The sequence below is a fragment of the Urocampus carinirostris genome, chromosome 1, assembly GCF_059441175.1.
Source record: "Urocampus carinirostris isolate Australia breed hairy pipefish chromosome 1, RoL_Ucar_1.0, whole genome shotgun sequence".
Taxonomy (NCBI): domain Eukaryota; kingdom Metazoa; phylum Chordata; class Actinopteri; order Syngnathiformes; family Syngnathidae; genus Urocampus; species Urocampus carinirostris.
The window spans coordinates 51,935,403-51,962,077 of NC_142349.1; the positions used below are offsets into that span (position 1 = coordinate 51,935,403).

A 26,675-nucleotide genomic window follows, 5' to 3' on the forward strand; every position below is an offset into this window, starting at 1 on the left:
ACATGGTGAGAATGGTAAATGGTCAAACATTAACCATGTTATTTATGCTGTGGATGAGTAATGTTTTGGGCAGCAATAAAGTAGAATAGCATTTCAGAGTCCTCAGCCAAAGAGAATTAGACCATTTTTGTTCTCTAATGAAGGCTTGACCAGGGTTTTCCATTCCAACGTTAAGACTTTTAGTCCACATTCAATGAAATTCAAGACCAATCTCGCATCTATTCTAGCATTCAGGAGGCAGGCGTCAACTGGTGAAAGACCCCGGCGCCACACAATCGTGACGGCGGGGACTTTAAAGCCCTGCCTGGTGCTGAAAGAGCAGGGAAGGTATCGCGTGCCAGGCGGCTGAGATTTGGTTTGGGAGTGCGGCCGGACAGCACTGGCCCCGGTGGGGAATGATCGGGCGGGGTTCGGATTGACCCAGGCGTCAAGCCGAATCACAAACCGCCGCTGTTGAGAGGACGGGGCCGAGTACAGGGGCCACTAGGGGTAAAGAAGTGTCTATAAAGCATAAAAGAACCATAAATATATTTTTCGCTCTCTGTATCAATCTATCATCTAAACTTTACATCTCTGTGTACAGACAGACAGACATTATTGTGCCAGGATTAAGGTTTCCAAGTAGGGTCACAAAACCAAACGAAACGCAACCTCTCGGAAATTCAATTAAAGGCTCAACTTGAAAATCAAGACATTCACAAAATAAACTACCGATTCTTAATTTTAGAATGCAAATATTTGCATCATGATTTTTTATTTTTGCCTTTCTTCATAAACAAAAGATGAAATATTAATAATGTGGATGGATAAAAATAGGTCAGGTGTTAAAAAAGTGAGAAGGGCGTGGATAAAATAGGTTCGGGTACACTGTACAAGCCAACATATTATTGAGCTCTGTCGCCCCACAACATGTTTGAGTAATCTGCAGGAAACACCGCAGCACGCACACGTACACCTTAGTGGTATGGCTCGAAACCACAATAAGGGATTAGGCCTGGATATGTTAGTTATTGTGGCTGAATCTCGCCTCAAGCAGTTTGCATGAAAGGAGGTTAAATTTAGCTCAGCTTAGTTACTGTGGTTATTCATAGTCGCTAGCCTGCACTGACCAGGTCAACTACGAGGCTAATAAGATCCCAAGGGATACACCTCGCACCTCTACTCTCTATTCCATGGACTTTATAGATTTGTTGGATTATTTTCATGATCCTGCATTAAGATTTTACATGTAGGCTGTATTGACATTTCATTAAACTCTGTTGACAATTTGCAAGAGTTATTTTAGAACAATGCAGGTAGTATATTAATGGCTGTCAGGCCACTTGTTTGATTGCTATGCCAATTAAGAATGCCTGTTATGTCAAATGGCCGTCAGCGCTTCGATGAAGACAAATATTATTGCTGTTTTGAGAGATTAAAAAAAGTTTGTATCAATGAAGTCTTTGAAAGTCGTCATCTAGTATATGTCATATTCCCAAGTCAAGTCAAGTCATGTTTATTTGTATAGCCCTTAATCACAAAGAGTCTCAAAGGGCTGCACAGACCACAGATTTTTGCAAACCACAGACTATTATTACACCATCCCCTCATCTAAAACTTACATGAGGGCAAGGAAAAACCTCAAAAACCTCAACATGAGGGAAATGAAGAAACCTTGAGAAGGGACCGCACATGAGGTAATCCCCCTTCCAGGATGACCAGGCTGCAATGGATGTTGCAATAACAAATAATAAACAGATATTGTCAACATAAAATATAAATTATTCATATGCTATAGAATAGAAGTGTGTTCCCATTCATCTGTTTCCTTGTCAAAAAGAGAGGGAGAAGTTTTTATTTTTTTAAGTATCTATGAAATAACTCCCCCCAAAATAAAAATGAACTAAATTAGAATCGCCTTTGTCATTGACAACAACATAGAGAGCATTTTTTACAATGAAATTTGATGTGGTACGCCAGGTTAAACATCAGCTCAGACACTGACTTTCAAACTTTAGTTGTTGCTTTGGAGATAATTTGTCTGTAAGTAGAAAATTTATTATGAGTGCTCGACTGAAGATTTTTATTTATAGTAACGTTTTGTACAAAATAAACATAATCTTGTTTTAATTCTTGTTAGCATGTCTTAGCCTAATTTACAATACATCCGTGTAGTTAACAGCTAACGAGATCTTGTTGTACTTTTTGTTTTACGGCGACTTCATACGAGTACCGGTAATGGTAGAGGCACTTGTCCAAATAAACGGGAAGAAAAGAAAAACTGGTTATTATGCTTATTGTTCAGTTAGTTGTCTAGCTGGCAAAAAAGGTGAATATTTGGAGTAAGGACAGGGCAGCTCTTTACAAGTGATACAATGACTCGAATTCTAAGTCATTTAAAATCAAATTGATGAAATTGTCTTAGATTTAGACTTAAAAGAAAACATTTATTAATGAATGCATTTGGAAAAAAGTAAATACATTATTTTATGCATGTATTGCAGTCTCGGATTGGGGATGTATTGGCAAATACATAAAATGAATTTACCTTCTTTTTCGAGACCCCACTCTCTAAATTGAAGGTGATGTCCGTAACGTCAAAATATTATACAGTGCTTGCTGACGCCAGCTTTGGGCTGAAATCAACATTGCAGCCTCTGTCAGGCTGCTTGGATGGCCCGTGCATGCACGTGTTTATCTTAGACGCACTTGAATAAACTCTTCACTCTTTATTTTCTTTTGGGTTACAGTAGGCATTAAGACTGTATTTGAAACTCAGATTATGTGCAATGTTCTGTAATACTTTTCTTACTTTCACCATTTTCATCAAATAAAAAAGGAAAACCTTGAACATGTGCGTGAGGGTTTCAAATGAATGATACAAGATTACCACCGTCTGCTGTCGTACTTGAGAAGTTAGTTTCCAATGTACATGTCATAAAAACTCAATACTATCATTTACAGGGATCAGAATGGAGATTTTCATTTTCAGCTGAAATAGGCAGGGTCCAGGAATAAAGCAGGGCGGAGCCAACCCCAACAATGCGGCCAATTTTTCTAACGGCCGCCAGGGTGCGCCAGAGCAATAAAGGAAAGAGTGAGACAGTCAGATTTTGAATTTGTTTGCTACGCAAGAGAAAAAGTGAAAAAGTCGGAATGCCTTTGGGGTTCAAAAACAGCGGAAATCCGCGGATCCGTGGAAAATTCTGATCCCTGCATTTAGTAATGGTAGTAGTTTCTGGACCAGAAAAAAAGCATTATTGTGACAGGCCTACATACAAAGAAAGTCAAATAATGGCGCATTCTGGCATATAATCAATGCAACCAATAAAAAAAATTTCATTTGCATGAAGAGCTTTTGGCACAGAAGATAAAAAAAAAAAACTATCCGCTCAGCCCTCCATTGATCGATTCACATCCATCCACATTGCAAGTGCCCACCTATCATCTCACAGATAGGGCCCGAATGAGGGACTACCATTAATCTTTGATATAACACCTCATATAATGTTATGTTTTTTTGATAAGAGTGGCATTTTTATTTGATTACTAATAGTCAATTCAAGTCATGTTTATCTGTATAGCCCTCAATCCCAAGAAGTCCCAAAGGGCTGTACAAAAAGCTGATAATGAGATACTTGCATATAACTACAGCATTTTACCACTGTTCAAAAGGACAAGGTGGACAACCTTAGCATAGGCAATTGTTATAGCGTGATTGAATGACGTCCCTCTGCAACTTATTTTGACTGAGCTTGCAGCATTGTGCGACTATGGCTGGTCTATATCATGGGTGGGCAACTATTGGAGTCGTCTGCAGCATTGGATCAAAATAATGTGGCCAAGGGGCCAGTTCTGGAGACTTATCCATTTCTTTAAAATGATGGTTAAATATATATCCAGACATCTATATTATGTAATATTTTTTACTTGAATTAAAGCAAAATGAATTAATTAAATCAAAATTATATACAGAATTAGGTGCCAGTTTTAATCACTTAATTAGACCTTCACTTTTGTAGAATTACTGTATTTGAATTTTTTTTTTAGTATTTTTACAGTGTTTCTACAGTCAGATTTTGCAGTATTTCTGTAGTTTTATTTTTGTACTATTTCCGAAGTAGTATTTTTGTAGTATTTCCATAGTACCTTTTTGTGGTATTTTATTTTTGTCGTATTATTTTTTCATTATAGTTTTACTGTAGGTCTTTTTTCTAGTATTCTTTTTCCAAGTATTTTTGAAGTATTTCCATAGTAGTATTTTTTGTTATTTTGGTTGTATTTCTGGTGTAATGTTTCTGCAGTACTATGTTTGTATTATAGTATTACTGTAGTAGTACTTTTGAAGTATTTCCATAGTATTTTTTTTTTCAAAATGAAAGCAAAATAATATATTATGTCCCTGATTTTAAGCACTGTATTTTATATTTACTTTTGTAGTAATAGGGTTAGAGGTAGGCGCACACACGGGGACAATGGGGGAAGAGTTAACAACACAAAAAAACATGTTTTTATTAGTAATACTTTAATTACATTTTGTATGTGTGTATATATATATATATATATATATATATATATATATATATATATTGCATGTGGCCAGTGGGCCATAGTTTGCCCACCCCTGCTCTATATCAACAACAGCGCACCGGAAAGACCAAAAGCTGCTTTCTAAGAAGAATCAGGTCACTGAGCAACCACATGCAAAGCAGAAGCACGCGACATTTGCCACCGTTATAAAAAATTAAGTATATACATAAAAGCTAAGTGTTTTACAATGCTGATATTTACACATTAATTTGTGCTTGGGTGGATGAATTATTGCTTTTTATGATAGCGGCGACAGACAAGTAACGCGCCTACCTGCTTATAGGAAGCATTAGGGGTTCAGTGTTTTGCCCTAGGACACTTCGACATTCAACATGGAGGAGCCGGAAATTGAACTTGCAAACTCTCCTGAGCTGCTGCTGCACCAAATGTCACATAAATGAGTTTCTATAAACACAATGGCACTTTGCATGTAAAATAACATTTGATTGCAAGAACACTGAATATCGATGAACTTTGCAAGAACTTTTCAGCCCCTGACGTTTCCTGTGAAGGTATGACATGATTTCGGTCGTTATCTCTCTATGCCCCTGACAATGACGAAGGAACTTTGTCATTTTTTCATTAGAAAGAGTAAAACTTTGAAGCGCTAATTGTTGTCTACTTATATATTTGTTTTATTTACCATGCTACATGTACTCAGCATATGGGCCGCAAAAGAATGAATCGATTCAATAAATTCAAAACTCAGAAGAGTGTAATGATCACCAGCGGGTGATTCGTGGATTATTTTAGTGTTGAAGAAGCAACTCAGGTGGCATCCGGGAAAAGACAAGAGCTGTGCTGCTTGGTCCGGCCTACTGCTAATGGCTAGGTTAACAGCTCTTCGAAGACACCCCTGCGGACCCATGAAACGGATGACCTGGATCAACAACTTTGGGAGGGTTTTATTTTAACCCATCTGTCTCCATCCGAGGACACCCGATGCTAGCGTCTAAATTGCTTTCTTACAAGCCTCCCAATTTCGTTTCGCTTTTTAGAAAGACTTTAAGGCCATTGACTCAACTGGAATTATGTGTTGTGTGTTTATTATTTGTAATAATTTATATTCTGTAACAGTTGTATACTTTCAGTCCATAATGACATGTTCTTGAGATAAGTTTAACCCTTTGTGGGCTTTTATAAAGGTGTGATGCTACTTTGAAGATTTTCACTTTGCGGCTGGTTCTAGTCCCCATTAACCATGAAAACCGAGGGATGTCTGTTGTCACAACTGACATTTCTATTCTTAGTTGTGCCTATAGCTCAACAGAGGGTTTTAAAATGAAATGATCTGAAATGATCTGCATTTATATAGCGCTTTTCAAGTCAATGACTTCCCAAAGCGCTTTACAATGTGCTCCACATTTCCCAATAGCGGCCTTGCAGCCATGTAAGGCGCTAACCTGCTTATTGGGGGTATTAGGGGTTCAGTGTCTTACCCAAGGACACTTTGAAAATGTAACACGGACGAGCCGGGATTCGAAGTGGGATCCCTTGATCCCAAGACGAACGCTCTAGCCTCCTGAGCCACTGCCGCCCCAAAATGAGATCAAATAAATGTGAAAGTGCAAAATTTTGTAAAAATAACACGTTTGAAAAGGTGGGAAGAACCATCTGGTAGGCGGTCTGTTTCTAGAGTCATTTTCCATGCCTTGCCACTCCTGATACCTTTAGCCTACATAATGGTGAATATAGAACTTTTACTTCACGACAATTCTTCTCCACCCTCTCTAACCTTTTCCTTTGTTAAGAGACATGGCAATGATAGAGTGCGACACATTCTGAGGTCGTGACCCGCCAGATTAAAAACACAATCCCTCTGCTTCTCCTCCTTTCCCTCTGCCTCTACTAACCTCTAACCTAACACACGCAACCAATAGAGCACATACACACTTTTCTCCACCCCCTACCTTGGTAACCATACCAGACATTCCACTATAGAGAGATTGAGCTTCCCTCCCTTGATCTACTCTCTTCTAAAGGGGGACAACACGGGGGAAATGGTCCCTCTCATATCCACATTTAAGCCTTCCACACTTTCTGTCCCATTGACACTTCACTCATACATTGTGTTTGTGTTTTTCTTCTGGCACACTATTCGACAGTTTCCTAAATATTGGGAGTCTTCCGAAAGCACCACATAGCAGCTGCTTTGGGTTGGGAAAGTTATGAGAACTGTTGTTTTGGAGCCCGAAAAGCAGTATTCACTGAAATGAGAATATACCGATTGAATATTTATAAATGTGAAAATAATGGTGACTAAATTATACAAACATCTATCTCTGTTATTATTATTTGAGAGCTGTGTGATCTTTGGCAGATCATTGATTTATTTTTTTATCTTTATAATCAACGTGCAAGGCTTCATACACCTTTTTTTGACCTAATTCAGGCACTTTATTTGGGAATTCAAAGCAATTTTTTAAATTTCTCCAGGGTTAATCATGTACTTTGCAAAATCACAAACATATCCGCAATTTACATATGCTATTTTAATCTTACGTGTGTCTTTATCAAGACGTATGATTTTTATATCTTGAGTGAATTGCGAATATATTTGTTTTTGGAGACAAATCTCTCCTCGTATAGGTTTTAGGTAAAATTTACGTCAATCTGTTGCTTACATTTTCAGTTGCAGAAAGATCTTCCCACAACAATTTACCACTGAGAAACACTTAATTAACACTTAATCTTAATTTTTGCAGGGCCCATAAGAAATGTCCATAATTGATTAGTAATCCTTTCACTAATACACATTTTATAGTGCCCTGTTTAGGTGTAGCATGCGCCTGTCCTCCTGGGCGCAACTCGTAGGGGGCAATGACTCTACAATCTAATGAAAGCTACAGTTTATCCTGAGGGAACAAGAAATGCAATGGCATAGCAAAGCCAACAGAGAGCAGTGTCAGCCTCATTTGTAGGCAGTGTTGAGAAACATGGCGACAATTTCAAGCATTTACAAGCACTTAACCCAAAATTCAAGCACACTTCGATACTTGAAAACACAACATTAAAATTCAAGCGTTTATGGATTTCATGCACCTGCACGAACACTGAACACATCAAATGCAGCCACACAATCAAGCCTGCATAGTGAGTATGTTTTGGTCAAGATTGGCCGAGACGTTTCTTTAACAGAATATATAATAATGATGATGATGATAATGATCACATTGAACACAGCAATAGGTGAGAGCAAAAAACGAGTTTAAGCGGGGAAAAAAAATCCTAATTTGGACTCATTTTAACTATAGTAATGGTTTTAAAGCAGAGTGCTGCTAATATTGATCATTCATAACATATATAATTTAGTGTTAAAAATTACACACTATATACACAATAACTTTTGGCAGTTTTGTCTCACAAGGGTTTGTCATCCATTATGTGCACTATTGTGCTGAGATGCAGCCATTTTAGCAAACTTTTAGGGACTCTCGGTTGGTTCCATCTTGCATTAAAAGTCTGTTAGAATCTAGGGGATTCAGATAGATATAAGATTCAAAGTAAACTTAAAAAAACTCATCAGTGGCAGATGTATTGTTATCAATTATGTTGAAATCAACATGACTAATACCACAAAAAAAACTTACAGATTAAAGTAAACTTGGAAAAGGCAAAAATTAATTTCACACAGAACTGAGATTTTAAAAAATGGCGAAAGATTCAATGTGCACAGCTGTAGCGTTTAAGGGGAGAGTTTGACACATGCTATGCCACTCGTGTCATGGCTTCCGCAATACTGAACAAAACCATGTTTAAAAGCAGACATATCTGCACAGGCACAATAATGGTATGTACAATAAAAATCATAAGAATGTCTAAATATGATGGTATCGAAATTGTTCAGCAGACAATTGGATGTGACCTCCACATAACAAGCACAAATGGGATCTTAAAAAGGAAGGAAGAGAGACTTCTGATGTAACTAAGAGTTGCTCAAAAACAGATCCTCCAGCAGAAAAAGCAATTTAAACAAAAGAAAACGGTTAATTACTGGCACATGAGTCAGACTCAAGCGCTACCTGTGTTTTGAAAAAAAGTCAAGGGTAAGAGATTCTGACAATGAAGCAAAAAAAAAAATCAGTTTGTGGTGCTAGGTAAGATGAGCAGGTGTGTGCAGCTAAAGAAGGATGATCGGGCGATTAAATAAGGAGTTTAATCCGATGTAGTTGTAGGGCAGAGAGAGAAATGGGAATTAGAAATAATGAAAAGGTCAAGCAGGGCAAATAGAGAAAAGATTCTATGAATGAATGAAAGTCTCGTTGTAATAAAACAAAGTTAGTTAGTGAATTTATTGCCCTGAACAGGAAAATATGTTTGCATGTCATCCATCCTCAGTGCCAAAGATACAAAAAATATGTTTTTATCAAAAAAGGACAAAGTAAAACAAATACTTTGGACAACTCTTCACAGCATCCTATGGCTCTAGTAATGATTTCTGTAGGGTATATTCACTACTAAATTGCACAGGGGTTAAGTCAAATTAAATTCAATACGTTTTAAGACTTTTGTATTGTCTTTTGAAATAAAATTTAAGACCAAGTCGACAAAAAAACCCACAATGGAAACAAAAAAAAACAAACACAAATATTTATTGCATACAATACACGTTACCTGGCACAGCTTTTAGCCATAGGGAAAACATTTGTCAGAAAGACACTTCTCAGTAATTGTACACTTTCCTATGGTCCAAAGTAAACATCTCTGTCCGAAGTTGCTATGCGTATTGTAGGAAGACCCATACATGCATTTGCTCTAAAAAGCCCGACTAAAACCACATCATAGATTTGAAAGTTCTATTATTGTGGTCATGCAGTGTTGCCACAAAAGTAAATTGGTGAATTATGAAAAAGGACAATTGCTGCTATTCAATCTTTTCAGTTAAAACAAACATAAATCTTATTAATGTGTTAAAATTTCTAAGACTTTCGAAAATTGGATTTAAGACATTTTAATGCCAATGAAGTTCTTATTTACATAATAATGAATTCAATGCCCTTCAAGACTTTTTAAAGATCCACAGGAACCCTGGAGCAGGAGTGGCTTAGAAATGGCTTTTTGTTTCATGTTTGTTTCTTAATCATATTATGAACACATACATGATCTGAGAAGAGCCATTCATAAACAAAAAGATTTATGCAAAGTTGAATCATCATTGCTGTTTATGTCTTGGAACTAACTATTATTTTGCCCTTAGGGTACATTTTTGGGGTTGCCTTTCACAAAAATATTTTATTCCCCTCAACAAAAACTACAAAAGATTATGCACAATCAACTCCACCAGAAGCAAGTTGGTCACTTCACGTAGTTGCTGCTTTGTCTATCAGTGTTCAATCAATCAGTGGCCAGCCTGTCAGCATTTCTAAAGAGGCTTTTTTTTTATCCCTTGAGGCAAAAGGTCAACTCCAAGGTATTACCCAATGAACACGATTGCGCAAGGCAATGGAGCCGAATCATCGATTTATTTTTCGGTACAATTCTCAAATGGAAATACTCGCATGACAAGAAAACAAGTTCCACTTCATCAATGTAAAATCTCTAAACAGTAAGTAACATCAAAAATATGGCGTATTATATTGTTGAAATCACCATGCCAAATGTCTATCACAGAAAACAAAGAAGTGGTTGGCAAAATGAGACTGAGAGACTTTGTCATTACATCAGAAAATTTCATCTGTGTAAGAGATTGAAGCAAAATTATTGAGTTTGACAGAACAGACTGAATTCTCATTAGTTTTGGAAGTATCTCAGTCATCAACATTGCCGCTTCAAAACAAACTGTGTTTAATACGTATATCAATAGATATCTATGGCCGTGGTAATACGCATTTTAGACACAACAGTGTCGCCTCAACAGCCTGTGTCTGAAACGTATGTGTTGATTTGTCTGCTAGACCTCTTAAAATCCCATTTTTTCAGATGTAATTTGGAAGGGGCTTGTAGTGACATTCAGTGATATTACACTATATTTCAGGCCAAGCACAATACCAAAAAGAAAAAATGCAAAAAAAGCAAAGAAAAAAAAAAAGCTAAGAAACAAAGACACAAAAGGAGATGAAAAAATAAAACGGAAAAAAAGCAAGAAAAAAACAGTAAGAAGCTTGTAAAGTAGAAAAAAAGGAAGAAACAAATAAAAGAAAACAAAGAACAAGAGTAGAAAGAAACTATAGAAAAAAAAGTCAAGCTAGGAAAAAAATTGGAAAAAGCAGGGAAAAAAAAAGAAGAGAGACGAAAAAGTTTTGGCGGTCTCTTTGATCGGTCTTGTGTTACTTTAAATAATTTCCAGATATATCAAGTCAAACTTGCCAACATTTTACCTCCACTAAAAGGTGTCATTAAATACAGTTCGGTATACTGCAACTGAATAAACAAATCCCCCAAAATGTTAGTATTATGTAACAAAAGATCATTTTTTAAAAACATAAATCTTGTGTAAACATGGTAAAAAACAACTGACGTGTGTGGACCGTACAACATTACCAATATTACATTAGCCAATTCAGTAAAATGTGAATGAATAATAGCATTGTCGGAAACTCCGTAAAATGTAACCTGATTTGATGTCAGGTTTTGGACATGTAAAGAGTACTTTGTATTTCCTTCAAGACAAGGTAATTTTATTAGATATAGAAAAGTAAAATATTGGACAGCTTTATTGATAGAGAAGAGATCACAGCTGCAGGATTTAAACATTGACCACGTAACAGCACAGTAAAAATCAGATACCATTAACCATATCTTGATAACATCTCCATAATTTAAGAGTGCAAACTATGTTTTGCAAATGACACTGCCTTTTAAAGTACACCCAACGACTGTTTCTAAACAGGAGCCCTGCTCTGACTGGCTAGCCACAAACTGGGGCTGTATTAAACAATGACCCACTGAAAGAAAAACCAAACACACAAACACAAATACCACTCACTGATGATCTGTTATTGGCAACCAGCACCTGCAGTGAACGGCGCCACCTCACAGGTGAAGCTTGCAGACCCTTAAGTAGATCTACACGATGACAACACAAATTTGTGGATGCAGAAAAGTTCAGTAATCCTCTGCAGATTGCAACTGACTTCACAGATGCTAGGGATCGCTATGTAATACGCTACAAGTCTTTAAAAAAGGGCTTGGGCGAAATCTTTTAACCCAAAGAGCCATGAAAGCAAAATATTTTGATTTTTTTTCTATTTTTAAGAGAGCCACACCAAATATTTTAAGACAATATACAACAAAACCGCCAAACCCACTCTCCAAAAAGCTAATTCTTCAGTGCATTTTATTTCAAAGTGTAACATTTGATGTCTGGTAAAAGTATGAAATATGAATAATGGTCGAGCCTGTGTCTCATATCAATATGGTTGGTTGGATGAATCCCTTAAGCACTAGGGTTGTAGCAGCAGCATTTCAAGTGGTGTGTCTTAGGCAAGTACAGCCTGATGGTGCCCATCCATCTCCAGGCCACCATATGTTTCCACCCGTTCTTAAACCGGGGACCTAGGGCTGCACGATTTTGAGAAAAAAAATAGTTGCTGTTTTCTTAAACTAGTGTTGCAATGTTGATGCGATTTTTAAAAGAAAAGTGTACTTACATGGCTAGTTTTATTGTTTTTGTAAGTACTTAACCCTTGGATGCATGACCCAACCAGTACATACTTTCATCCATGAGTGGAGTTGGTAAATACTGGGGGGGGGGGGGAAATAAAGGTATCATGTCATAAACAAATTTGACCTCTGAGCCAGATGTACTCAAGAAGAGAGACATTTCTGCCTTGCGAACCAATTTGTTCTAGCTCATCATAGTTGTTGATGTTGGTTAAGACAATCAGAATTTGTTGGCAGAGTGAATTCCTTTGGAAGGCCTTGGGAAACATCAGCTAGGGGGTGGTAATGCGCCAAAGTCTAAAATATTTGACCTTTTCATAATAAGCAACTTTAATGTCAAGCAACTCAGAATCTCTGAGAAACACACATCAAAATGTTAATTACAAATATTCAATTTTCAGTGCAACGACAAATAAACTATGAAATACAGTACAGACGCTCCCCTACTTACGAACAATCGAGTTAAGAAAAACGATATGAACATTTTCTCGGCATGTCAAAAAATACTTCTCTGTAAGTTAGATTTTGTAATTTTGTATTGTGCAGCTTTTTCCGAGTACAGGAGAGTACTGTAGTGCTTTTTTCTGCCACTACCGGCGTGTGGCGCTGTGAACGTTCACCAAGCATCCACCTCAAAGAAGAAATCCGGCTTCCTCTTCCTAATTCATGTGTAAACATACTACAGTGTATACTGTATCTCCAGCCTGCTAAGAACTTTGACATTTTTATTGTTTAATATCTCTTGCATCCATTTCATACGGTTTGTGTAAAGTGTAAAGAAGAGGCGAGCCATTTCTTTTCAAATGAAAGTTGGAAAAGAAAGCTTGTTTCAGTTGAGAAAATAGTTGGATCGCTTTTTTTCTGCCACTTTCTACCACGGAGGAGAAAGTCGCCTAACTCTTGAAGCTCATCTTCAAAAAGTAAGTTAAACTTAACTTTTTTTTATCTTTACAGAGCATATTATTTTATTAAATGTTTATTAATTAGTACAAAACTATAATGGTTACTCATACAAACCTTAAACATACATTCCATACAAAAAATAGCACTGAGGCAACTTACGAACAAGTTCAACCAGAACGTATCTTGTTCGTAAGTAGGGCAGCGTCTGTAATAAACTTATCATTTTTATCTGAATTACACAGGAAACGTAAATTTAAATATTTACAGATGTCCAAAAAGAGATAAAATACAAAACAATTTTAACCTTTTTTATACTCAACTAATTTAGAAACAAAAACACAGAATCCCTGAAAAAAAAAAAAGACATGCATACTGGGAATGCATACCAGAAAATAAGCTTCTTGACGAGAAACCGCTCCTGTCGTTCACCTCTATGAGCCAGTTCATTCGCGAACGACACATCACTAAAGACTATCACTGAATGCCTGGGTGTAAATTGCACAACCCGCCACTGGTAAATACCGGACATTTGTTGCAAGAGACGAATAGGCTCAATTGTTATTTTAAAATGGGACGGATAAATTCAACATACATAACGTCAGTTTTATTGTCCGTCTTTGCAATATAACAAATGTTCATCTTTTTTGTATGGAATTATTGTTTTGACTGGAGGGGGACATGCAGCTACTCTCTATTTCCTTCATTAGAACCCCAACCATCCAATTGACATGCTACTTACCTGCCACCCAGAGTATGCATCGCCATTGAAACGTGTAATAATTTTCATACTGAACAAAAATAAACTTATGAGCAATCACATTACATAACTATGGACAAAGTTTAGTGTTGCTCATCGAATTGTGTGAGACCCTTGCGGTTGGACAGCCTAGGGGGGTCCCCGGGGCATTCTCCCCAAGAGGAAAATGCCCATTTTGAATTTAAATGCATTAATCTGGTGCCTCTTTAGAGCCAAACTAAGAAGCTATATCTATGATGAATATTTGCCATTTAAAACCATTGAATAGTTAATAGACTAGGTATGAAAGGCGATGGCACATCAAACAAGTTACACTCACAAATCATGGTAAATGAGACAGGAGTCTTATGCAAAAGTAAATCTGCTCATCATCTAATTTGACTAAAAAAACACTAGTGTGTTCGGATGCCGATGCTGTACTATTTCAAAGTATTGTTTTGCCAAGGGGGCAACACGGCAGCGCAGTGTTTAGCAGGTGTTCGGTACAGTTCTGAGTTCATGAGATCAAACCTTCCTGTGTGGAGTTTGAATGTTCTCCCCTTGCTCGCAAGGGGTTCCTCCGAGCACCCCAGGTTCCTCCCACGTCCCAAAAACATTAATTGGTTAATTGGCTGGTATGAATTGTCTCTAGATATGAATGAGCAAGTGAGTTGTCTGTCTCTGTGTGGCATGCGATTGGCTGGTAACCAGTTCAGGGTGTCCCCTGCCCACTGCCCGAGGATAGCTGGGATGGGCTCCAGCCCCCCCGCGACCCTAATAAGGATAAGCGGTACAGCTAATGAGATGAGACTAATGTTGATTTGTTAAATTACAATATTAAATATCAGTACTGCCGCTTTTGTGATTGCTGCTACGATACAATAAGTTCCCTGAAAAGTGCTGTATAAAAGCATTCAGCATGAAAAAAAAAACAATTAAATCCTCCCCTTCCTTTTTCCTTTGTCTTTTCTGTATCGCTTCCTTTCCTTTTCTTTCTTCCTGTATGATAATTTTTATTTGTCTCTTCTTTTTTCTCTCTTCTTTTACCCTTTTTCTTTTCTGTTTTACTTTGTAAATCAGAAGAAAAGTGTTTAAGTTTGGTCACTTTGAGTCTCCGTAGTTTGTATTCTTCTTTGTGCTTCTTCGCACTTAGTTTCGGTCGCATGACACAATACAGTGAACTCTAAATTGCAAATATTACACTCTGTCCCTTTAAAAAACAATTCAGTTTTGATGCAGCATAGAAATCGTATTACTTCACAAAGAAAAACTGCCGTGTAGACCAGTGTTTTTCGACCACTAGTGTGCCGCGGCACAGTAATTAACTGTCGTACTGAGCTGTGGGAAATTATCCAATTTGTGTGCCTCTACGGTCTAGGGAAAGCGATCTTTCATTTGGATTTACTTTTACCGGAGATGCAACAAAACTCACTGACTGGTGTTGTGCCCCGATTTTTTCAATGAAAGAAATGTTCCATGGCTCACAAAATGTTGAAAAATACAGGCATAGGCCAACGTTTCTCAACTAGAGAGTCGTGACCCCAAAAAGGGGCCTCAGACTCATTTTCAGTGGGGGCTTCGATTGCCTTGGCAGAATAATGCATATAAAAGAGGTTCATTTAAAGTTGTTAACACAAGATGCCTATAATGTCCTGCTGGTGTAGGCCAGTACCTCTCAATTATGATCGTTTTTTCAACTGATCACATAATATTGGTGGAGACAAAACAACGATTGCTCAACATTGGTGCTAACAGGTCACATCTGTCCATGCCTGATCTACACATTTCATCACATCTCTGCTGAAGAAAAACTCATGCATCTTATCAGTGTGCTTGGGTTGTAATATCTTTGAGTGACAGCTTAATTTATTTGGCGTCATGCTATTCGCTGCCAACATTTTGACACAGCAAGCACACCGGTCTTTGCTTGCCTCCCACAGTGGTCCTGGTGGAGTGCTATGGGATGACACTTTCGTTTGTCTCTTTACCTAGTCTCTCTTCACCTGTCCCCGCATCAGTGAAAAATGCTTTTTTTCATGGGGTCACTTGAGGGCCTGCTGCGCTTCGTTGCAACACTTCAAACTAAATGCCTATACAGTGGTACCTCTACTTACGAATGTCTCTAAATAGGAAAGTTTCAGGTTACCAAGTACCTCAACAGGAAAAATTGCCTCTAGTTACAAAGACATTTCAGGATACAAAGTCAAAAGTACGCGCTGCTATTAGCCACTTAACGCAAACAAACTGGCTATCGCTCAAAATCTGCCTGGCAACCGGGTGCACATGTGAATATCCCAGCATGCGCTTTGTGTCACAGTCACAGTTCAGAGTTTGGAGATGAGAAGGAGAATGGGTTCAGACAAGATGGCAGGAAGAGGACACAGCCATCATTCAATCATACCAAATGAAAGATATTTTAGCAATATTCCAAGAAGTCTCGGAAATTGTGGAAAGAAATCACCCAGAAAAAGTGTTGTCAAGTCGGGCTATCGTTTATTATGTCTGCCTGAGGCATTTCTGACAGATTGTAAAAAGCCCGGCAAAAGCAGACGTCATTGGATCCGTTTTTTAAGAGACTAGAGGCAAAAAAGGTCATTTAACATTCGTATTATTTCTTTTATTCTTGTTTTTTTTACATTATGTGCCTCTCGTTTTATGTTTCTTGTGCAGTTATCTGCATTCAACATGCATGTGTTTCATATTCTGATGCCCTTTTAGAATTTATTGAAAAAATAATACAGTAGTTTTGCTGTAATTGGCAAGGATTAGCGGATTTACACTCAAAATGCGTCTGTCCTTAAAGTTTTCAGGTCATGGAGGCTAAATGCTAACAAAACAATGCCACTGATGTCAATGCCACTGCCCACTAGTGTTGTGGAGGTGCAATTACACTTTATTCTGGAAAAGTTAAAATTAAATAATAGCTCCACGAGGTCAATCGGGCCTGCGCCCCAATTGACAGAGCCTTGACAGCCCTCCCCCAACCCTCTAGGGGGGCCACCCCACTATTTGAGAACCACTGGTGTGGACTAATGCACTTTCAACTTCAACCGTAACATTGATGCAACTCAAAATAAAAAGCATTCCCAGTCAAATGAATAGTGTCAGGAGACAAGTTACAGTTGAGCACTTGAAAAAGACAAATATTTGAATAACCAGCTGTTTAACTTCAAGCTGTTATCGTTTATGTGAAGGAAGGGTGAATCCACATGCACTTCCACAATGCTGTAAATATGTCCATTTGGTATAAACATTGACACACAACTATTCAACTCCTCCCTTTTTGCACACTCGGTTCAAACTTAGTCAGTGTACTCTCACATTCCCAGGCAAACTGTGAGTGTGAGAGGATTCATGTAGTGTGTGTATCCATGTGTACATGCGGCCCCTTTGTGTGCGAGTGTGCCTGAAGCAGACTAAGGGGGAGAGAGAGGGGGTCATTTAGCAAGGAGAAGTGATGACTGGGCAGCTGACACAGGAAAGAAAGATCCTGATAGAAGCTGGATAAAGAGAGGGAAAGATGTAGGTCACTTCCCAATTGTCAGTGACTCATTGCCCTGGATCACACCCAAACATACACGCATACAAATGCATACACAAAGCCTAGGAACGTCCCACGGCTACCGCTTGCAAATCACTAGAGCGCTCGTCCAATTTGAATGTGTGTCTGTGTCCATTTGGCCTTTGACCTTTGAACCGGTTTGATGCTCATCATTCCAGTCGCACACAAAGACACACACAAACACACTCTAGCCACAACCCCCATTGTCCACCCCAATGTGCCCTCTTACGTCTTGGTATACATTTTGGAAAGGGTACCTTTATAAACATGAGGACATGGTAAATACATATTTGTATAGACCAGGGGTCTGTAACCCAAAATGTTGAAGGAGCCATGACAGACCCAAAAACAAAAAAGCATTGAGCCCCCCCCAAAAAAATAAAAGCTGCATATGAACACATTTTTGAATTAAAATAAAAAGGGGAATCATACTTAAACCCCTAAGGCCTCCGATAGGCAAGTAGGCGCCATGCATGGCTGACTCCTCTTTCGGTGTGTGTGAACGGGTAAAGTGCATAGTAAAAGAGCTTTCAAGGTCCTCGGTGAGTGGTTAAGGTGCTATATAAATGCCGTTCATTTACCATTTAAGCAGCGTTTCTCAAATAGTAAGTCAAGACCCAAAAGTGGGTCGCCAGCCCTGGTCTTGGCAAAAAAATGCTAAAAAAAAGATAAGAACGGAGGGTAAATTATACTCAACAGTAGAATGCAACAATGCCTTGTTTGAACTCTTCTTCCTGTTCAGTCATTCAGTTCAGGGGAGCATATCTCATTAGATTGTGATTTGGTTGGTTTTATTTCCTTTTTCTGCTAATAATAAGGGGTCACAAGAAAGTTAATAAAAAGAGGAAAGAAAATTGGAAAACGGTTACAACGATTAATTCTAAGAGGGAAACTTTCATATTGTTCCTAAAAGCTCGAGTTGTCGTCTTCTGCCCAATAAACTAGTTTAACTTTATGTGTCAAGAACGAGAATGTTTTGGCAAAATTTGCATTGTCTTTTTCTATGTCAAAAACAAAAAGTTATGTTTTTCAATGCTGAGAACCAGTGTCTCCTTCTTGTATGCCAAGAGCTAGCATTGTCTTCTTCTTCACCAACAGCACAAATTGTTTCATTTGATGAAAAAAAACAGTTACTTCTATGGATATCTTCTTGTATGTCAGAATCTGGCAGTCTTCTATTCCAAAAACTACCGTAACCTCTTCAAAGCCCAGACATTATCATTTTGTTGTTTTGTAATTATGTAACCTTATCCAACTGTTCTCATATGCATTATTGAATAGATATAAATGCAGACATGTACATGTAACTCAGTTTATTTTCATGAAATTTGATGGATAAAATAAATGCACAATTGAAATAGCAAGTACAGAAAAATGTAGTCAGCTATTTGGAGTGTCCTTGGCCAAGACACGGAATTCCTAATGCCGCCGATAAGCAGGTAGTTGCCTTGCATGGCTGACGCTGCCGGCGGGACGTGTTGTGTGTGATTGGGTAAGTGTGAAGCACATTGTAAAGCGCTTTGGGAGGTCTTCATTGACTTGAAAAGCGCTATATAAATGCAGACCATTTGCATTTGAAACGATTGCAAAATACGAAAATGATGTACGAGTGTCTACCATTAAAGCACCACTAGAAGGTACAGTAAATGGTTCAAAATGTTATACGTTAAGCTTTTTACCATATTCATCTTTATTAGCTACATCATTAAATAATTATCGATGTTTAGGTACACCCTTTATTAATAATTTCTTCTAGTGTGTGGCTATTTCAAAGCAATTTTAGGGGGTCACTTAAATGCAATGTAGGCTTATACGCAAGTATATATATATACAGTACTTATGCTCGGCATTTTGTTTTTTGTCCAAAAAATGTGAATATTTTATGTCCCTACTTGAAAATGCCCACCCTTTCATTTGAGAGGAGGAAATATTTTGTTGATTTGGGTTACAGCTTGTCATAAGGGTGGCAAGGTGGATCCTGAAATACAAACTAGTTGAGAACCATTGCGTTAAAGTGAGTCATTTAATATATGTAGTTAATTCAAAAAAATTTAAAGCATTGGAAAACATTAAGAATTTCTAATATTCAGGACCCCACTGTCCTAGAGAGGGTGCCAACATCACACACCTGTTCCTCATCTTTTACGCCTGACTGTAATCAGGAACTTGGTATTAAAGGACTGTGCAAAGAGCAGAGGCTGTTGGATCAATGTGTGGCCTTGATGCTCCTGATCTCTTGCCTGAGTTTATCTGTCAATCTATTTTGGATTTCATGATCTTTGCTGGATAGTGCTTTATGTTACTCATTTTTCTCCTCCCTCCCATGTGAGAAACGCATTTTGTTTTACCCTCTGTCTCCAAATAATCAGCTTGTGTGTGTGTGCTTGGGTACACCTCACTAAAACATAATAAAGAAGGTTTTTGTCATGTTCCTCTTTCTATAGAAAACAATGACATAAAACTATATTATTCCCCCGCCCATGTTTTTCCATTTCCTAACATTTTTGATAATGCTCCAGGGAGCCATTAGTGTGGCGCTCAAGAGCCACAGGTTGTTGACTGCAGATAAAGGAAATAAAAAGCATCAAGGGAAATGTATAATTTCAGAAAACAATCATGAAACAGGGCTTTTTCTAAGACTGGACAGTGCAACACAATTCAATTTAATTTCAATTATGGCTCCTCACGGTCTTTAAAACAATAGAATCAAAGAAATATGACGATGATGCACAGCCGCTATGTTTACAAGTACTCTCATACTCAATTTTCTTGGGGGGCACCAGAGCAAGGGTCTGGATGTGGTGGGGCCAATATGGGATTTCAAAATCAAACTCTGATAAAATCATTCCACTGTTCTCAAAAACAGTGATTGCGGGGGTTTGGTTCCACCGTGATAGGCAGAAACTTTGACAATACACCTTTGATTTTTAAAATTATCCCTCAATAATTACCAAGAAAAAAAGCTTTATACAAAAGCATTCATTTTACAAATAAAAACACTGTATACTGTAAAAATCTATTCACCTGTGAAATTATGACCAAGAGTTACACTCCTTGGGACAGTTAAGCCAATCAGAATACAGAACACAATGTACATGAAAAAGAGAAACCGTGTAAAGTAAAACGCGTTACAGCATACGGTGTAAATATCCCAATATCCTGAGGGGCAAAAATTTGTCTTAAAATGTAAAAGAAAAAAATATGTGATCATTATTATTAAGAGTGGTAAAAAAATGTATATCGTGATAACATTTTTTGTAGTATCGGCCAGGCCTAATTCATATGCCGTCCACGTATTCTAAAAGTTTTTGATCATTTCAAATCGTCTACGCTGTATAAAAATTTGTTATGGGGAAAAAAAAAAATCAACACAAAAGACTGATCTCGCCTTTTCAGCTTTAATCCAGTTTGTTTCGGTCACTGGTAGCAGACGACAACTTTATTGAAGATTATTAATTGTCAGTTTTCTACATAGTCCGTCTTGGTGCAAGTAGGTGCCGCATTGTGTTTGTAGGGTTTATCATCACTTAAAAAGAAGATTTGCAATCACGTTACTGGGTCATTCCTTGTCATATCACCCCAAATATCCCCAATAAACAGGATATTTAAACCAAGCCCACACAACAAAATATAGAATTTCAAGTCTCAATCAGAGTTTGATAGCTAGCGCCCATGGCATTATGAGTTTTTTGCAAACAGGGCTGTTGCTGCTTCCCATTAAACCATTGAATCCCACAAAATGCGGGGTTAATTTTTACAAAATTCATATAGACCCCTTTCCAACCTATGTCATCACCGCATCACCACAGAATGCGTGCGTATTAACACTATCAATAATGTACATTTTGTACAGTATACATTTAATAATCATATATTATTATATTTTTCATAAAAATGATTGATTGGGTGATTGGTTTGCAGGTCCCTGGTTAAATTCCAACAAGCGGCTTCCTTGAGCCTGAATGTTTTTTTTATGGGCAATCCAGTTTCTCCCCACATGCCAAAAACATCAATGGCAGGTGAATTTGCCGATCCATACTGCCCCTTGGTATTAGTGTGAGTGAATGGTTGTCTTATTTCAGTGTGCCCTGCGATTAGCTGGCAACTAGTTCATTTATCGGTAGCCGATACCAGTCTTTTTAATGTAATATAATCAGCTCCTTTTATCAATCAGGAACATGAAATTAAAGGAATTGTAAAATTTATTAAAAATAAAAAAAATCATTAAAACTTAAGCACAGGGGTCCATTCAGACATTAGTTTTTCCTTTCTTAATAAAGAAGACTGAAAACAAAAAACTAGCGATTTTCCGTTTTTCATTCTGAAGTATGAAAAATAAACAACAGATATTCCTTTTTATCTTCATGAATTCAGATTCAGATTCAGATCTACTTTATTGTCATTCTAGTACACGTGTATACAGAACGAAATGTCGATACATCTGACCCGCACAGTTTCCTTGAATGTACAGATATAAATAAAATGTTGTATTTAGTTGTAATATTGAGTGCTAATAATATACTAATATTTATGGCTATGTATAGTATTTTACAGTAGCGCAAATAGTGCAAGAGGAGTAGCCAACCAGATGTGCAAGATGGGCAATTAAATGTATCCATCCATCCATCCATTTTCTGCACCGCTTATCCTCAAGTAGGGTCGCAGGGATGCTGGAGCCCATCCCAGCTATCTTCGGGCAGTGGGCAGGGGACACCTTGAACAGGTTGCCAGCCAGTCACAGGGCACACAGAGACAGATAACTCACTCGCTCATTCACACCTAAGGAAAATTTGAAACGGCCAATTAACATGAAAGTTTTTGGAATGTGGGAGGAAACCGGGGTGCCCGGAGGAAAGCCACGCAAGCAGGGGGAGAACATGCAAACTCCAGACAGGAACGTTTGATCTCATGACCTCAGAATGTGCCGCAGACGCGTTAACCAATCAGAAGCCGTGCTGCCTAATTAAATATATTTTTGTAAACCAAACTAATCTGATTTTCTGTTTTGTATTTATTTTACAAATATGGAAAAATGTAATGACAGTTATCAGTTTCGTCAAGCTTTATTCTCCATGACCTGGAAGACATTTATCATTTGCTACTTCTCCCCTAATAGGTTTGCACTCATTTTCGGTTGCCTAAAACAATACAGAGACATCTAATGGTCTAATAATACACACTGTTGCCTTAAGGAGCATGTGTTAAACGAATGGCCCGCCACATCACTTTATGTGTCTTGCGAGAATGCTAGGAGAAGCACAAGAGAGAAATGAGCGTAAAACAATGACTGAAAGTTTTAAATATGTTCTCTAGATGTCTCAAAAGCCAGATACTCATCCGAAAGTTGTATTTGCTGAATGCTACCAGAGAACATTGAGGAATTCCATTCTGATATTCTACTAAAAATAAAAGTCACAGACATTCCAATTAAGGCAATACAAAATATACATTAAAAAAAGCACCTGGGTGTCTTTGCAGTTTAAAGAAGCTTCTTCTTCTTTCTAAAATAAATAATAAATTTGACAGCCAAGCTCCCATATTCTGATAAACGTTTTCGACTATCAAAACTCTAAATTACTTTATAAATCCTGATTTGTGTGTGTGTGTGTGTGTTCATAGGCTCTGAAACGGCTGAACCAACTTTCATGGAAATTTACACAGTCGTACTTTAGGCCTCTGGGAACGTCTTTAGCCAAGTTTCGTCTCAAGGTACCCCCAATAAATACCAAAAAAATTGGTAAACATCTGCTTTCCTGTAAAAGTAGCTCTGGAGCGGCTTGCATTCATACTTTTTTTTAACAAACCACGGCCCCAACAACCTCGCTGAAGAAGAATGCCCAGCGATGGCGGGCCATTAAGTTTGTAGAAAAATAAAATAAGAAATCATGAAATCAATCATTTAAATTAGAATTTATATGCTCTTTTTGTCACTTTCCTTTCTGCATGAGTTTCCCCAAGTTAAATAAACTAAAGTGGAAATTAATTAAATTTTAGTTTTGCTTTTTTTTTGCAAATGCACGGTTGATAGAAATTACAAGAGATTTAATTGGGAAAATGAACCCTAAACTCTTTTTCATAATCACATCTTACATCCCTGAATCATAATTTAATTGTGAGCTGAAAAAAACAGCCCTTCAATTAAGGCACACATTTTATGCCACTTACTTACTAGTCCAACCCCTGTGAGAATGGAATTGTTACCATGTTACCATCATTTAATTTCAACTTAATTTAACAACAACAACAAAAATGGTTTATAAAATGTTTATGACTGATATGAATCGCATATCAAGTATAAAATGTTGTAAGGGTTATTCTTTTAAACCAGTGTTTTTCTGAACTGTTGGGTCGGGAACCAAAAGTGGGTCGCAGGCCTTTCCCCTGCTAAAATCATGCTATGAAGAATAAAAAAACGGAGGGTCCATTACACTTTATCAGTTTATGCCAATAATGCCCTGCTTGATCTCCTCTTTCTGTTTGGTTAACAGGCGACAGGGAACACATCCCATTGTATTGTGATTTTCTTGGTTTTATTTCATTTTCTGCCCATAATAATGGGTCCTAATAAAGTTAGTGAGGACATTTGAGTCGAAGAAGGAAACGATTACCAAACACAAAAATGGTGTACGAGTGTGCCCTTGAAGCGCTGCTTGAAGGTACACTAGATGGCTTAAAAATGTTTTATTTTCAGCTTTTTACCAGTACATTAATTTTCAATGAATTATTGTAGATGTTTAGGTATGCAATTTATTAATGTTTTTAACTTATTCCAGCATGTGGCTATTTTAAAGCAGTTTTAGGGGGGGGGGGGGGGGGGGGGGGGGGCACTTAAATAAGATGTAGTCTATAAAGGTACTTCAAAACGTTTGGATTTGGCTGGACATTTTGGTTAATTTTTAAAAAGATGAGTTTATTGTATTCTCTCTGCTTTAAACTACAAACTCGTTGGGTCGCAGCTTGTCATTAGGGTGGAGTGGGGGGTCCTGAAGTCACACTAGCATACCTGTCAACCTGTACGTTTTTGCCGTACAAAGTACATTTATTATGCATTTTAAGACGTGTACGACGTACAGTTAAATCTGTACGGAAAAACGCAAATTTGTCAATTATGGGAACCATCCGGTATACGCCGACAATCACGAAACGGCAATTTAATCAAGTCAAACAATTTCGCCGCGGTAGCCTCCCATCTCGGTATCGTTTAATTTCGTTGCAAATGAAGCGAGCGTTTGATGCTACTGTGCGCACGCGTCTGCCGCTATAGTGCCTAATTTTGACCCCCCTGCAAAATTCTCCCCCCCTCGCGTGAACGCGCATTCTGCTGCGCTTCCGACAATAGCAATCATATTCTATATAATAAGCTTATTAAAACAATAAAACATTATTTTGTGGTTCTGTTTTTATTTTAATGTTCGAAATATAGTATTCATTCAAATTTAAAATACAAGCATCAATCGTTGATATCGTGATTAGGTTTACGAAATAGAAATCCCTACTAATTTTTTCCTCCCAAAATTATCTTTATTTACAAATTTACATATAAAGTGTTATTAAAGGATATTTTAGTTATGCTGATAAAAATTGTTCCTGATTTTTTTTTTCTTATTTTATTTTTTATTTTATTATTAAGAATATGTACAGAATGATACAACAAAATATGATATACAATATAAAATGTTAAACTACATAAATAAACACATTTGAAAAAAATGTGAAATGAAATGATCTGCATTTATATAGCGCTTTTCAAGTCAATGACTTCCCAAAGTGCTTTACAATGTGCTTCATATTTCCCAATAGCGTCATTGCAGCCATGTAAGACGCTAACCTCCTTTTGGGGGTATAAGGGGTTCAGTGTCTTACCCAAGGACACTTCGACATGTAACACGGACGAACCAGGATTCGAACTGGGATCCCTTGATCCCAAGACCGCTCTACCTCCTGAGCTACTGCCGCCCCGTAAGATTTTTCATATTTTGCAAGGGAAAATAACGACAGTTTGTAAGGGCAACGAGCCGTGGAGGTTGACAGGTATGCACTAGGTTAGAACCAGTTTTTTAAACAAGTTAACACGATATTTAAACACACTCACAGTGGCAAGATCCGCTCCAGTGCCTGCCGGTCACCAGGGATCCCCCGAACGGCCTCTGCAGTCCCCCGACGCTGGATAGTAGTCCTTTCTCAGGTTCGAATCCCGGAGCTCTGTGGTAGTAGTCCATTCCCAGAAAAGAACCGCTGCTCGGGCTGCGGGGGTTGGGGCTCAAACCCACAACATCCAAGCTTTCGTACATCCCTGCTGTTTTTTCTTAGTCACTCCGTATTTAAAAGAAGGGGGGAAACAGCTACAGGCGGTAAGGGGAAGCGGGGGAGGGAGACAAGAGTTCACGTCTTCATCGTGGATTGATGGGTGAAGGAAAAGGGAGGGCGAAGGCTGAGATGAGCGATCCTTTCGACCTTTGAACCCTCCACGAAGGGTCAGACTTAAGGTTTACAGCTCGATCGAAAGAAAAATAATATGTATTCTGTATATCCTGTATATATATGAAATGTGTGCCAAATTTCGCGAAATTATGGTTTAAACAATCTATACATACACACAGGAAAAAACGACTGGGATAACGTTAGATAGTTGTCTCACGTGGTGAGTGTCCGTACGTACCTGATTACAGTTTAAGGAAGAAAAAAATAATCTCGATTGTTCGCTACATTGGCTAAAATTTAATCCGTGTATTTTAATCCCACTCGTTTTTTAAATGTGTCGAAGCAGGTAGCCAGAAGCGTTTACTTCAATCCATGTCCGCTTGAGGAAGCTTAATGTAGCTCCAAAGTAAAGAGGTCCACTCCGGTCGCTTTTTCTCGCTCCAGTTCAGAGAGTCCACGCAGGAAGAAACACAAACCTCTTCACCCCGCGGGCCGAGACACTTTAAAATTCCCGCAACCTCGTCTTTCGGGCAACCGTAGAATGGCGGTCAGCGTCGAGAGTGGGGAACTCTTCTTGTTGGTGCTTCTTGTGTTGTGTTCCGGTTGTGTCCTGTTGTAACCTCTAGCTTGTCCTCGTTGGCCTCTCCCCCTGACTCTCTTTCCCTATCGTGATGTGTCGTTGGCGAACGAAACAACTGTATAAGCCGGCTCTTTGAAGTAATCATCAGGAACCAACTGCCTTAATTATTCTCTCTCATCTGCCCTGAGAGTGCAATAATCCGCTTAATTTCTCTCTCTCTGTGTCTCTCTGTCTCCTCTCTCTCACCCTCTCTTTCTCTCCCTCTCATATTTATGTCTTTTAATTGAGTTTGTGATTTGTCA

The 26,675-nt window shown here is 38.1% G+C and overlaps 1 protein-coding gene across 1 annotated transcript in view; it reads right to left on the bottom strand.

The window, feature by feature from the left end:
- The window catches only part of LOC148375106 (retinoic acid receptor alpha-A-like), a 44,515-nt gene extending 18,043 nt beyond the window's left edge, over window positions 1-26,472 (bottom strand). Inside the window, exon 1 of the mRNA XM_088344807.1 lies at window positions 25,465-26,472. Coding sequence (XP_088200933.1) covers window positions 25,465-25,663 — 199 coding nt within the window. The 5' untranslated portion in view covers window positions 25,664-26,472. The remainder of the gene's footprint in view (window positions 1-25,464) is intronic.
- Window positions 26,473-26,675: the final 203 nt, after the last annotated feature.